Below are 15,401 nucleotides of genomic sequence, written 5' to 3'. Positions count from 1 at the left end.
TAAAGACCTTGCTTGAGTCTTCCTCAGTCTTTTCTCAAGAAAAGAAGCCCATTCTTTTCATCTTGTCCTGATATATTTTTGTATTCTGTCATAATTCTTGTGAACCTTCTCTACACTTTCTGCAGTGCATCTACATCCTTTTATTTATAATATGGTAACTATATGTACTACTCTTCAGTGTGCTCGAATTAAGCTTTGATACATGCTTATTTTTTACTGCTGCCTAATTACTTTATTGTCTCTTATCATGAACTTCTCTGTATCTTTCCTATTGTCAGTTGTTCCCGCACATCTTTAATCATCATTGAGAGTTCACAAGTTTTAGTCTTTCCTTTTTGAGGTTTAATTGCCCCCTGCTGAGGTCTTTTAAGCATTAACAAGTGTTGTTGTACCTTATATGTTGCTAATATTATTGCCCATTTTATCTTTATAAATTCTGTTCTCAGCTCCAAGATCGCTTTTCTTCGGTCCAACTGGTTTAGCTCATACTTGATTCCTTCTTGATTAGTAAGCAAAATATAACGTTCACAGAAAATGGTCCTAATACTCAGCTGATCAGACATCTGTTGAAAGAGTTAACCTTTCAAATGCCCCTAGTCAGAAGCGAAACAATTAACTCTTCATCTTTCCCTATATATTACCTAAGCTGCTGTGTTTCCCCTCTTTCCTGCTTTTTATTATTGGATTCCAGCATCTGCAATTATTGTCATTATTCTGGTCATTACAATGCTCTTTATTGCCTCGATGTAACTCCATATTTTTCGCCCTATTCCACTCAGGTTAATTCTCCATTTCTAGATCAAATAGTGACTCTCACTTTCTTTGGCTTTTTAAATAAAGTGGCTTAGAAAGGTATCCCATGTCCATTGTAAAAACTATATTTGTTTATACTTATTTACTCAAAGGTTTGTGTTATTTTGTTCTTTTACAATGCAGTTAACTGCAATGAAATGTAGTTACTCTATTTAAGTGTTCAAAGTTATTGGACAGCTCTTTTTAATGATTGCATTGTTGTGTCCAGATTCAGTCCCTTTATTCCTTGCTGGAATTGATATACAGTTTGCAGATTAAGGATAAAATCGCAAAGTTATTGCTCAGTTATGAACATTAATTTTCAGGCAAAAATATCAAAAGTTAAAATTTTTAGATTTTAAAATGTAACCTTAGTTTTTATTTAACATATTGTTTTAGAATATTATTCAATGATCAAGACAATATAGTTAATGCATCTCAATTTCTGCTTTTGTAGTTCTGATGATATGGATGGTCCAGTAGAAGATATTGGAAGTCGTTCATGTGTAACTAGGTTTGTGAAGACGCTCTTATCTATAATGGAGCATGGAGTCAAACCTCACAGCAAACATCTCACCGAATATTTTGCATTCTTGTTTGAGTTTGCCAAAATGGGCGAAGAAGAGGTAAATGAAACGGATGCATAAAGTATTAAATAGCATTTGAAGGAGGAGTAATTAAAATGTACATTTCTTTTCATAAGATCCTACTAACAATGTGTTATTTAATTGTTTCAGAGTCAGTTTCTTTTGTCCTTGCAAGCAATATCAACAATGGTACATTTTTACATGGGAACAAAGGGACCAGAAAACGTAAGAACTTTTCAGACATGGCAATATGGTTGTAGAACAAAGTGCTTTTATGCAGTGTTATTTTTTAGTTTTCTTTCTTTTTATTTTAAAAATAATTATTTTGGCTTTTCTTAATTCCCTTTTCTCCACACAGAATTTTTTTGTAATTTCTTAAGTTTGAGCTTTTGTAGAATGTGCACATTAAAAAACCTTGTATCTTATTTTAATCTGCATTGTTGATAAGCATGGTCATTTTGCTATACAAGGTTATTAAAGTTTTATACGTACTATTGTAGGGATTTGTGTCTTTGGACTGCACCCTGAATCTAGCTTTCATGTGGGCCTATACTCTCTTAATTATCTTTTTTAATTGCATTTTATTGTGATTGATTTGATTGTGCTATGGATCCCATTTGATGTCTCACTTTTTATATTGGTAACCTTAGTCTGTACGTCACACGCCCTACTAAATATTTTGTATTCATTTATACCATCGTGCAACTTTTGCCCAACATAAGCAACCCTTGTCAACCCATCTCAGCATCAGTACCTGATTTCTTACTTCTCCGTGTCAGTACCTGTTGTCTTACCCACCAGTACCTTGTGTCTTACCTTTCTACATCTGTGCCTGATGTCTTGCCCCTCGCCAATCTTGCCAAGCAATGTCACCCACGCATTCTTTTTCCTCCAATTTTTTATTTTCGTACCAAAAGCTATGGTCGCCTGACAATAACATGGGATCTCTTCCTCTAACTATAGAGTTAAATTATATGCAACCACCCAATCATAAGTCGCATTGTTGTTGATCATTCTGTGCAGTACCCTACTTGTGGCACCAATTGTTCGAGTAATTTGTGTGTTTGGCCTGTACCCTCAATTAAGCTTCTTAAATATGGTCAAACCGGGACACAAAGAAAATCTCATTCAGCAATGGTGATTTTTTCAAACAAGTCTGTTTATTCAGGCCTTACCAGTGTAATTGGATGAACAGCATCTCATATTTCGCTTGGGCAGCTTACAGCCCAGTGGTATGAATGTGGATTTTACATTTTTCAATCATTCTCCAGTAACCTACTTTACTTTGTAATCATTAATTGTGTTATTTCCAGTTGCCTCTATCTGTCTGATAGCTGGGACTTTTCTTTCTGTGCTTAGAAAGCCATACTCCTATATATTCTGTATAGGAATGCCATTTTACCTTTTGATCAATTTCATTGCCCTCATCCTGATACAAACATTAATTTAAATCTTTGCTCTATGTAACTACACCTTATTATCTAAACACTTCCATAATTCCACTTTCACTTTCACAGCAAAAGGATTTGAGTATAGGAGCAGGGAGGTTCTACTGCAGTTGTACAGGGTTTTGGTGAGACCACACCTGGAGTATTGCGTACAGTTTTGGTCCAAATCTGAGGAAGGACATTATTGCCATAGAGGGAGTGCAGAGACGGTTCACCAGACTGATTCCTGGGATGTCAGGACTGTCTTATGAAGAAAGACTGGATAGACTTGGTTTATACTCTCTAAAATTTAGGAGATTGAGAGGGGATCTTATAGAAACTTACAAAATTCTTAAGGGGTTGGACAGGCTAGATGCAGGCAGATTGCTCCCGATGTTGGGGAAGTCCAGGACAAGGGGTCACAGCTTAAGGATAAGGGGGAAATCCTTTAAAACTGAGATGAGAAGAACTTTTTTCACACAGAGAGTGGTGAATCTCTGGAACTCTCTGCCACAGAGGGTAGTCGAGGCCAGTGCATTGGCTATATTTAAGAGGGTTAGATGTGGCCCTTGTGGCTAAGGGGATCAGAGGGTATGGAGAGAAGGCAGGTACGGGATACTGAGTTGGATGATCAGCCATGATCATATTGAATGGCGGTGCAGGCTCGAAGGGCCGAATGGCCTACTCCTGCACCTATTTCTATGTTTCTATAATCTGATTGCTGCCTCTTTAAACATGACCCTTAAAATACCAACACTGTTGTCCTATTTTTCCATCATCCTCTTTCACTATGTAAGACTTGGGTTAATCACATCACAAACGTCCAATTTTCTTATAATTTCCAGACATTCCCACATCATGTACAATTAAATAGGTGATAAAACAATACCATTTATTATCTGAACGTTGCTGTCGTTTTATGTTTTAAAAACTTTAGCAATTCCCCCAACCACAAGTTGAGGTATTATCTGAAGAAGAAGGTGAGGAGGAAGAGGAAGAGGAAGACATTTTATCTTTAACAGAAGAGAAGTATAGACCTGCAGCACTAGAGAAGATGATTGCCTTAATTGCACTTTTAGTAGAGCAGTCTCGTTCAGAAAGGTAAGTTGGATTAATAGAACTTGGTTTGTCGCAACCATCTACTCTTTTTGCAGATTTTTTTTAATCTAGAGGTAACCTGAAAATTGAACTATGTCGCCAATTTAATTTTGGAATATTAATTATCTTCTTTGCTTGTGGCAAATTTTGAATTTAACATTAAAGTTCAACTTGTTTTAATCTGTATTTCTGAAAACTATATTTTTATTTATATGTTGCATCAAATACCAGTCTTAATATTTAGTGCTCAATATTAATGGTTGCCTTTCCAATCTTTTATAAATAGGCATCTGACTTTGTCGCAGAATGACATGGCTGCCTTGACAGGAGGCAAGGTATCGTCAGTAGACATAGAACTGGTGATATATATTTCTTTCTCTTTTAGAAATGCTTGATCTTATAGACCAACATTATTTTGCCCATAGCAATTATTTTGCCTTGTTTTGATGGTATAATTTAAAGAGTTAATCTAAATTGTATTTCTAATTAATAACTAATAAATTTAAATTGTTGATCAGAAATATTGGTCTTGGCAAGGAGATTTACAAATTCATTTCATGTAACGTTTCGATGCATTACTTTTTATTCTTTCAGTGTGACCTAGTTTCTTAAGGATTCTGATCTATATTTATAAATGGTTTACAATATTATTACAGAGAAAAATAAATGGTAGAAAAGAAGCATCTGATCTACTGGATTTTTAATTACAGAGTAAACAAAGACAAATGCCTTGTAACATTTTAGTGCTCGCTGACAATTTACAATGGCATTTTAATGAATTTATTAAATTAGGATGGTTTTGTAATTTCTGCAATAGTTGTGCAATAAGAATGAGAAATAGTGCCGCAGGATAGTCTATGTGGTGAAATGCAAGCTTCATGATACATTTTAATTAATGACAACCAGATTCCACAAAGGACTACTTGGACTGGTGAACTTAGAATTTTGCTAATTCATTGTCCAGGCATTTGTCTTAGGACATATTGCATTAATCATTTGGTAATTATTCAAAATGGTGGTATTGTAAGTGCTTGAATACCATGGCCATTTTTTAAACATTTCTAATATTTAGAATTTATGGGTTTATTTTCTCTTTCAGGGGTTCCCATTTTTGTTTCAGCATATCCGTGATGGCATCAACATTAGGCAGACCTGCAATTTGATCTTCAGTCTGTGTCGCTACAATAATCGACTTGCAGAGCATGTATGCATCTTTTTGTGTTGGTATAATTCAGTAACAGTACTTTACATTGTCATTGATGTTCAGGTAGAGCGAATGGCAAATATTTTAACACAATTTTCTCTTTGTGTATCTAGATTGTTTCTATGCTGTTCACATCAATAGCAAAGCTGACGCCTGAGGTATGTTGTGGTATTGTGTTCCATTTGACTTTGAGGGAAAGTACCAACTTTGTTGTTCCAGTTATTAAAAAAATATTTAAAATCCATTGTTTAGATGTTGAGCTTCAGTACTAAATACGGCATTATAACTTTAGTTAGAATATTTTTTTATCATTCATTACAAACTTTCTCCTACAGTTTCTCTCTTTGACGTCGAGCACTTGAATTCCTGGATGTCATCCATTTTTTTGTTATCTTGCCCAAGTGAATATTAATTATGTATGAGGTTTCAGTCATCAGACTTGATTTTTAGAATGGAGACGAGGAAACGTCACAGAGAGTTGTGAGTCAGTGGAATTCCCTGCCTCAGAGGGTGGTGGAGGCCGGTTCTTTGGATACTTTCAAGAGAGAGCTAGATAGGGCTCTTAAAGATAGCGGAGTCAGGGGGAGAAGGCAGGAATTGGGGATGATCAGCCATGATCACATTGAATGGTGGTGCTGGCGCGAAGGGCCGAATGGCCTACTCCTGCACCTATTGTCTATTTATAATATAACAATGTAGCTATGCTTAGATTTAATCTTGATTTCATCTGCAAGCACATTTATAATAGCAGTTATTAGATAATGGCAAATAATTTGTCCAATTCAGTGTTTTTTTGGGATTACTCTGGCTGGCATGATATAACCAACCCCAAGATCAGTTCAGTTCAGAAGAAGGGTCTCGACCCGAAACGTCGCCAATTCCTTCTCTCCATAGATGCCACCTCACCCGCTGAGTTACTCCAGCATTTTGTGTCTACCTTTAATCGGTTTAGTTTATTGTTACGTTCACCGAGGTACAGTGAAAAGCTTTTGTTGCATGCTAACCAGTCAGCAGAAAGACAATACATAATTACAATCGAGCAATTCATAGTGTACAGATACATGATATGGGAATAACGTTTAGTGCAAGATAAAGCCAGTGAGGTCCGATCAAAGATAGTCCATGCGTCAGTAACTGCCATTTTGACAATTGTATGGCTCATTTCTTAATTTCTGAAATATGTATTTAGGTGAGCAAGCAATCTAGCCAGAACAGACCAAAGACGAGGGTGCCCTCTGCTTTTATTCTTCACATGGAGACACCGTGTTTAGATCCTGAACGAGTGTGATAGTGAGTGGAATTTACTCCAGTGCGCAAGGTTCTAAAAGTTATGCCATGTCCTGTTAGCACTGAGTTAAGGATAATGTGATAACAGTTTATTTTTGTATACAATACATGTTTGTTGCATTTGTGTAATGATAAGTGAAAGTATAGTTATGAAGAGCAGATAGTTTCAGACATTGTTGACAGTTGGTCTACCACTTTTAGAACCATATATTTTTTAAATTTAAGCACCATACTGTTTGGGACAAAGACCCATCATTTATTTATTTGCCACTGTATTCCACAATTTGAGATTTGTAATAGAAAAAGATCACATATTGTGAAAGTGCACATTGTCAGGTTTTAATAAAGGCCATTTTTATACATTTTGGTTTTACCATGTAGAAATTACAGTAGTGTGTATGCATAGTCCCCCCATTTCAGGGCACCATAATGTTTGGGACACAGCAATGTCATGTTAATGAAAGTAGTCATGTTTAGTATTTTGTTGCATATCCTTTGCTGCAATGACTGCTTGAAGTCTGCGATTCATGGACATCACCAGTTGCTGGGTGTCTTCTCTGGTGATGCTCTGCCAGGCCTGTATTGCAGCCATCTTTAGCTTATGCTTGGTTTGGGGGCTAGTCCCCTTCAGTTTTCTCTTCAGCATATAAAAGGCATGCTCAATTGGGTTCAGATCGGTGATTGACTTGGCCACTCAAGAATTGACCATTTTTTAGCTTTGAAAAACATCTTTGTTGATTTTGCAGTATGTTTGGGATCATTGTCTTACTGTAGAATGAACCACCAGCCAACGAGTTTTGAGGCATTTGTTTGAACTTGAGCACATAGGATGTGTCTATACACTTCAGAATTCATTATGCTACTACAATCAGCAGTTGTATCATCATTGAGGATAAGTGAGCCAGTACCTTCAGCAGCCATACATGCCCAGGTCATAACATCCCCCACCACCCTGTTTCACAGATGATGTGTTATGCTTTGGATCTTGGGCAGTTCCTTCTCTCCTCCATACTTTGCTCATGCTATCACTCTGATATGGTAATCTTTGTCTCATATGTCCACAAGACCTTTTTCCAGACCTGTGGTTGCTCTTTTAAGTACTTCTTGGCAAACTATAATCTGGCCATCCTATTTTTGTGGCTAACCAGTGGTTTGCATATTGCAGTGTAGTCTCTGTATTTCTGTTCATGAAGTCTTCTGTGGACAGTGATCATTGACAAATCCATACCTGACTCTTGGAGAGTGTTTCTGATCTGTCAGACAGGTGTTTGGGGATTTTTCTTTATTATAGAGATAATTCTTCTGACATCAGCTGAGAAGGTCTTCCTTGGCCTGTCAGTCCTTTTGTGATTAGTAAGCTCACCAGTGCTCTCTTTCTTCTTAATGATGTTCCAAACAGTTGATTTTGGTAAGCCTAAGGTTTGGCTGATGTCTAACAGTTTTATTCTTGTTTCCCAAGTCTCATAATGGCTTCTTTGACTTTCAGTGGCACAACTTTGGTCCTCATTTTGATAATAGCAATAAAAGCTTCCATAGGTGATGGTAAGATTGGAGGAAAGACTAGGTGCTGAGAGCTCTCTTATACCTGCATTAAGGAGGCAATTAAACACACTTGAACAATTACAAACACCCGTGAATCCATGTGTCCCAAATTATGTTGCCTTGAAATGGGGGGCTATGTATAAACACAGCTGTAATTTCTACATGGTGAAACCAAAATGTATAAAAATGGCCTTTAATAAAATCTGACAATGTGCGCTTTAACCACATGTGATTTTTTTTTTCTGTTACAAATCTCAAATTGTGGAGGCAAATAAATAAATGACGGGTCTTTGTCCCAAACATTATGGAGGGCACTAAGTAAGTGGCGCAGTGACTCTGGAATGAAAATATACAGAATCTAATTTCTTGGCCAGACTGGCCTTTTTCCATTGATTGAACTTTTGTGGATGACCAAAAATCCCTGTCAGATCTTCGATTTCATCCCATTGTTTTGTTACTGCAAAGTGCACTACATTCACATAGCTATAAATTCTTGTCGCTCTGAGCAGCATCTAATGTTGAAGAAAAAGCAAACATAGCTTCTATTGGTACCATTCTCCCATGTCTAAGGTGAAAATCATGTTCATGTTTATATTCTAGGCTGCACAGCCTTTCTTCAAGCTGTTATCCATGTTGATGGAGTTTGCTGGTGGACCACCTGGAATGCCTCCATTTGCTTCTTATATTCTTCAGAGAATTTGGGAGGTATGCATACATTTTTAGTCTCGTACAATTATAAATTCATTGACTTTTACAAACAGTGGTTTTGGATTACAAAACATACTTTCATGGGAAGAAATGATCCATAACTTTATGAAAATTATGTTAAAGATTAGAGGGCATAGCATTAAGGTCAGAGGGGGAAAGTTTGAGGATGTATGGGGATGGCTTTATTACACAGTGGTGGGTGCCTGGACATTGCTAGGACTGCAGGCATTAGTGGCATTTAAGTGGATTTAAGATAGGCTCAAGGGTATGCAAGGAATGGAGGGATATGGATCAGGTGCAGGAGGTGAAGATTAACTCGGCATCATGTTCAGCACAGACATTGTATTATTGACATTTTTGCTAAATATACTTAGTTCTTTCACAGTCCTCTCCCACGGTATCCTGGCAATCCCGTTTACCATGAAATGGATTGCATTTGATGTCTTTTGCTAGCAAGTCATAAAATATCGAAAGATGGGTTCGGGTTGGGAACACCAGGCATGTGGACTGAAACACACAAGCTTGTAGTGCCAAGCTGGAACTGAAATGAAAGTTGTTTTATCCATGATTGCTGTATGTCACTGAAACCTTCGTGTCATGTCTGAAGAAGGATCTCGACCAGAAACGTCACCTGTTTCTTTTCTCCAGAGATGATGTCTGACCGCTGAGTTACTCCAGCCTTTTGTTGCATGGTTTGATTTTGTTTTTCGCAGGAAATCCATAATACTATTTTATGAATGGCGAAGACACAGTGTAATTCAGATATAAGTTTATATCAGTTTATTTTATTTATTGGGAACAGTAACTGTCTTTCAATTTTATGGTCATTTTTTAATTGTGTTTATGGTTTTTAACGTCAGATCTCTTGTTTTGAATCAGGTTATTGAATACAACCCATCTCAGTGCTTGGACTGGCTAGCAATGCAAACCCCTCGTAATAAGCTTGCTCACAGCTGGGTACTTCAAAACATGGAGAACTGGGTGGAACGGTTTTTGCTGGCGCACAACTATCCTAGAGTCAGAACATGTAAGTTGTCTCAGAGTTATCAACATTGCTGAAGGGGAAAGGATGGTAGTGCAGGCCATCTTTTAAAAAATTGCAATGTGGTCAGGCAAGGCTGAGGAGTTTCTACTTTTAATGTATATTTAATATAAAAATGCGGGTAAATAGGATCAGTTGTTTTTACCAATGAGACAGAACTAATTCCTGGAATGTGCTTAAGTATTTGTAATTTATTCTAAATCTTTTTGTTCTTTTAAAATTGTTATTTATTTAAAATTGTTTCTTTTTGAGTATTTGGATTAAGTGTTAGTTCTGATTAAACTTGAGTACTTTGAGCTCAAAACAAAATACAAATCCTGGAGATCCGAGGTGACACAAAATGCTAGAAAGCCCAACAAGTCAACCAACAGTAATGGGCAGTGCAATATGGTTAATATATCAGAACATTGATCTTTCACTTGATGTTGCACAAAGTTATTTCCAGCATTTTTTGTTTTAATTTATGAATATGTCGGCTTTAACCTTTTTAAGGATTATAATCCTGTTCTCAGGTACAATACTCAAATAAAATACTGATAGCGTGCATGACCTGTTTATCCTAAACTATGTTCTCAGAACATTCAATATTGAATTTTAAGTGAACAAGAACAGTGATCCATTAAATTGATTATAACTTTATTTATTCCTACAGCTGCAGCTTACCTTTTGGTTTCACTCATTCCAAGCAACTCATTTCGTCAGATGTTCCGATCTACACGTTCTTTACATAATCCAACGCGTGATTTGCCTCTTAGTCCAGACACAACTGTTGTTCTTCATCAGGTGTACAATATCCTCCTTGGTCTGCTTTCAAGAGCCAAGCTATATGTTGATGCCGCTGTCCATGGCACTACAAAATTAGTTCCTTATTTCAGTTTCATGACCTATTGTTTAGTCTCAAAGACTGAGAAGTTGATGTTCTCTAGTTATTTTATGGACCTGTGGAATCTCTTCCAGCCCAAGTTGTCTGAACCTGCTATTGCAACAAATCACAATAAGCAGGCGTTGCTCATTTTCTGGTATAATGTGTGTGTGGACTGCCCAGAAAATGTACGCTTCATTGTACAGAATCCTGTAGTGACAAAAAACATTGCTTTTAATTACATCTTGGCCGATCATGATGATCAAGATGTTGTTCTGTTTAACCGTGGGATGCTGCCTGCATATTATGGGATTTTACGTCTGTGCTGTGAACAGTCCCCTGCATTCACACGACAACTAGCTTCACATCAGAATATTCAGTGGGCTTTCAAAAATCTTACACCGCATGCAAGCCAGTATCCAGGGGTAAGTGTTGCTATTGATTTAACTTTTTTTTTTAGCCAAATTGTACATTGATGCTTATTGGTGAGCTAAATTAGTTCACATGTATGTGTTACATAAACTAATCTGCTGGAAGGGCATTTGGAACAGCCAAAAATGCTGACCATCAAATCTAGATCTTTGCTAGTAATGTGACCTATGGTTTTTAAGTTAGTCACATACTTTTGAAGGTTAAGTGCCAATATTTAGATCATTGTACTTTCATATAAATAATTTTCTAGCTATTTCACAATTCATAAGTGTAGCACAAAAGGAGAAAATTTGTGCTTTTACAAAAGAAGGTCTTTATATAACAAAACACAAAGTGCTGGAGCAACTCACGGATTTATTGGAAGCAATCAGGCTCATACTTTTTTCATTTTCAGTCAAGTCATCCATTACTTTTTTTCAAATGTACCACGGCCACATCAAAAATTAGGCTCATTAGTTTTAGATTTTGTTGCAGAGAGCATTTGTTTGAAAGTGAATTTCTACTGAAAACCTGAGTACGCAATTTAGTTTAGTTTATTGTCATGTGTATCGAGGTACAATGATAGGCTTTTTTTGTTGCCCCACTCCTGTACTAATTTTTTCTTTGTTTGGTACACAGGCTGTTGAAGAACTATTTAATCTTATGCAGCTTTTTGTAGCTCAGAGACCAGATATGAGAGAAGAGGAAGTGGAAGACATAAAGCAATTCAAGAAAACCACCATTAGCTGCTACTTGCGATGTCTGGATGGGCGCTCATGCTGGACTACACTTATTAGGTAATGAAAGCAAATAATGTCAATCTTTACGTATATACCATATAATGGGTTTTAATTTGAAAAATATTTGATAATAAAGTCAGGTCGGGGGTGGGGGAGTTCCCCCCGCCATGGGTGCCATGTATCCCGTGCTCCATGGTCGGATAGTCGGCGACTATACCGTCTCCCCCACCTGGTTTGCCAGGTGAGGAGGGGGCTGTGGACCCTCAGCAGCTCCAAAAACAAGACCTGTCAAAGGGCGGATGAGCTTCTAGCGAGCCAACGGCCATCCACACTTCTGTAGAAGTTGCGCTCACTGTCGTACATAGCATTGTAAGGAATGATGATAAAGCACACACACACACCAAAATCCTACACTTCCAGTGGCGGAAGTCCGCAGGAACTGGAGGACAGAGATGTGTGGTGCGTCCGTCACCATTCCCGTTGGAAACCAGCACCACTGCGTCGCTAGTGTTTTCAACAATGATGAATGAATGAAAGAAATAATTTTGGGTTGATTCTGGTAAAACTCTATAAGGGTGATAAGATCTGAGAATAATGGATTGAAAGCAAAGTTGAAAATTTGAGAACAAATATTGCAATTCATTTCTTTCATTTCTTCAGGAAAATAAGCAGAATATCTTGTGTATTCTGCCTATTTTTAAATGAGCTTTATTTTTATGTAACTGTATCCGCAAACATTCTTCCAGTGATTGGGTACTGAAGCCAAAACTATAATCCAGGGACTTGGTGAATGAGGTGACCAATTGTAAAGCTGAAACCCTCTTCTGTTCTGATGAGTGGCTGTCAGAACAAGAGAAGCTTTAACAATCATTATGGGTACAGAATGGAAACCAATCCTTCTGTCCTTGTTCATCCAGAAAGCCACAGAAATTCAGCTAGAGTTGTGCACATTTGCTTCTTAATCCAACATCCATTTCATTTTAATAATGCAGATGAATTTGGTGACATCAAACGTGAATTTCCCTTGCAACATTTTGTGCTCCAAGCCTCTAGCAGTAAAGTCCGATAAATATTACCCTGCTAAAAGGGATAAGTTCCTACATTTTATAAACCGTAGCAAGATTTCGCAATACCCTCACATTTATTTGTTTAAAAATGTAAAATGTTTAAAAATGAAAATGTTATTATTTCTTCCAAAGTGGGATTTTCTATGTTATACTCCATGTGCTATTTTTACCACTTAATTAATCTGTCTTTGTCAGTTGCCAGGTCCCCATCTTTGCAAAAGCATTTAGCTACATACTAATGAAGCTGCTCTACCTTTAATTGGACATAATTATCTAATTTCTCCAAAAGGCGACATTATTCTATTTCAATCAGTCCTGGCAGTAAAACTTTCTGTACTTTCCATATTAACATAATTCTCTTTACCCCACTCTTGAATATTTGTTGCAATTTCACGTCATCAGGCAATCAGTCAAAGCAGATACTTCATATTGTCTTGATCAAGGCCTTTTTGTTTAAATAACTTCAAACCTGAGCCCATTTGACAATATTTGGAGAAAAACACAGGTTTGATATCTCGTGTGTATTCAAATTCAAGACCACTTCCAATTGAAGATTCCACCATACTCACTAAGTGCAGCCGAGATTAAAAAAATTCTATTAAGCAATGCATAATAATCTGTGTTTTGCAATAGAAATTCCAAATCCATTTTACCCACTGATCGCATTTTCACCACTAATCTAAAATCATACATGTTTATGATTTTTTTTTTTTAATCTCCAGTATTCATTTTCTTTACTTGCAACAAATTAATACCATTTAAAATGATCAGCTTTGATTTGAATCGTGGATTCAAAGAGATCACCAGTCATCGGTGTATGCTATGGTATCAAGGAGGACAGCAGTATTTCCCAGCCAGTTGGATGATCTGACCCCAACCATGTTGAAGAAAGACTACAGAGATATGGCGGTAGTGAGCAAGACTGATGATGTGGTGTCTAGAATGCTATCACTGGCAAGTCATAGAGATAAGCTGCAACAGAAAACCAGCCTTCTGGTGGAGAAGGTGTGGAGTCCCAGTGATGTTGGTTCCACAAAAGTCCAAATTGCCATCTTAACAGCAAAAATTCAAAATTACCAATCGACAGGCATAAAAAGCTGCTCAAGTACCTCCTGCGGACATACTATGAGGCCTTCGACAATGTCTGCGCACAGTTGGGTATTCAGTATACCTTTCCCTCTGAGTATTACAGGAAGGTGACACAGCAATGGGCTGTCAAGAAGGCTTTGTGTGTAAAGGTTTTTGCACAAAAGTTTCCAAGAAGTTTGGAAAATCCGTGCTACCGAATGACTGAGGCGCAAGGCAGCGTGTGCAGAGAGAGAACAGTCGGTCAGTAAGGAAGTGAATTAAGAAGGTCACAGAAGCAAGAGAATTGAAGGAAGCTGCTTCGGGCTTCCAGGAGCCTGCGGCCCCCGTGTAGCCAAACTCAAGAGCCGGACTGGCAGATCACGGCTTCAGGGAGAGCCCGCCGAGCTGGTTCCCCGCTTGTTGGACCTGGCAGTATACTGGCCTGGAAGGGGGAGCCCTCTGTGTCGGCCCCTGCATGTCCCCCAAAGACCAGACACCAGTGATGACAACAACGGGTGAGGAGAGGAGAGAAAATGGGGTCTGGCCTCTCGTGGTCGGCTGCGGAAGGCACCCCTGTAGAACAACGGTGGACGGGCGAGGAAAGAGACATGACATCCAAGGAAAAAGATGGCCGGAAGCCCATAACAACTTGGGAGTTGCTGAGAACAGGTAGGAGCCGTTCTCAGCTCCTACCTCATAAGGCTCACTACCGCCAAATCTCTGTAGTCCTACCTCATAAGAACTGGAGCGTGGACTTTAAAAATGGCGCCAAAACACGGCACCCCAAGCAATGCGGACTTAGTAGACTATTTCTGTACACTTGCTAATCGAGGGTCGGGGGTATGGCATTACTCTACTGGACTGTTTGTAAAAAAAATAATTTCACTGTGTTTGCACCATTGAACCATTTATAGTGAGGAAATAGGATAATGGCTATGTTATTTATATCTGCAATTGTAAGATTTTATTAGAAGTTCATATTGCAACATATAATTATCCTGACAAAACAATTTAAACCATCAGTGGTGATGTTCATGTGTACAAATGGCATTAACCAGCAGTGAATTAAGGCATTCCTTGTTTTATTAATGGGCCATTTCATCATTTTCTTATTACAGTGCCTTCCGAATCCTCCTGGAGACAGATGAAGATAGGTTGCTGGTTGTTTTCAATCGGGGTCTGATTCTGATGACTGAGGTATGTTCAATTAGTTATTTTTCATTCTTTGCTGTGCACCCTCATGCTCATCGTTTTGCTTGGGATTTTCATCCCTCAGACCTTCAGTGTACCACAGACTGTAGCTCGTATGAGAAACCAATAGTTAGATGCAATTAAATACTTTATTCATTCTTCACCAAACATAAATTTCTCTTTAAAATCTCAAAACAAAGCAGCTGTGTTGTGCTAATTTCACCTTAAGTATTTACAGTCTCTTAATGTGTTGAGAAACATGAATAACATACAAGATACAAGATACATTTAATTGTCATTTGGACCCCTTGAGGTCCAAACGAAATGCCGTTTCTGCAGCCATACATTACAAACACATAGACTCAAGACACAATA

At 37.8% G+C, this 15,401-nt stretch overlaps 1 protein-coding gene across 6 annotated transcripts in view; it reads left to right on the top strand.

Annotated features, from left to right (window-relative positions):
• Nucleotides 1-15,401, top strand: part of usp34 (ubiquitin specific peptidase 34) — a 217,205-nt gene that overhangs the window by 176,182 nt on the left and 25,622 nt on the right. For 4 of the 6 annotated variants that reach the window (XM_055639913.1, XM_055639912.1, XM_055639910.1 and 1 more), the window contains 11 exons: nucleotides 1,250-1,418; nucleotides 1,530-1,604; nucleotides 3,744-3,907; nucleotides 4,191-4,263; nucleotides 5,004-5,108; nucleotides 5,222-5,266; nucleotides 8,538-8,642; nucleotides 9,525-9,672; nucleotides 10,340-10,974; nucleotides 11,600-11,757; nucleotides 14,954-15,032. In XM_055639913.1, the coding sequence (XP_055495888.1) occupies nucleotides 1,250-1,418; nucleotides 1,530-1,604; nucleotides 3,744-3,907; nucleotides 4,191-4,263; nucleotides 5,004-5,108; nucleotides 5,222-5,266; nucleotides 8,538-8,642; nucleotides 9,525-9,672; nucleotides 10,340-10,974; nucleotides 11,600-11,757; nucleotides 14,954-15,032 (1,756 nt within the window). The remainder of the gene's footprint in view (nucleotides 1-1,249; nucleotides 1,419-1,529; nucleotides 1,605-3,743; nucleotides 3,908-4,190; nucleotides 4,264-5,003; nucleotides 5,109-5,221; nucleotides 5,267-8,537; nucleotides 8,643-9,524; nucleotides 9,673-10,339; nucleotides 10,975-11,599; nucleotides 11,758-14,953; nucleotides 15,033-15,401) is intronic. The other 2 variants (XM_055639914.1, XM_055639911.1) reach the window with 1 other exon arrangement.

Source organism: Leucoraja erinacea, chromosome 8 (assembly GCF_028641065.1).
Source record: "Leucoraja erinacea ecotype New England chromosome 8, Leri_hhj_1, whole genome shotgun sequence".
Taxonomy (NCBI): domain Eukaryota; kingdom Metazoa; phylum Chordata; class Chondrichthyes; order Rajiformes; family Rajidae; genus Leucoraja; species Leucoraja erinaceus.
This window is presented reverse-complemented; position numbering and strand designations above follow the sequence as displayed.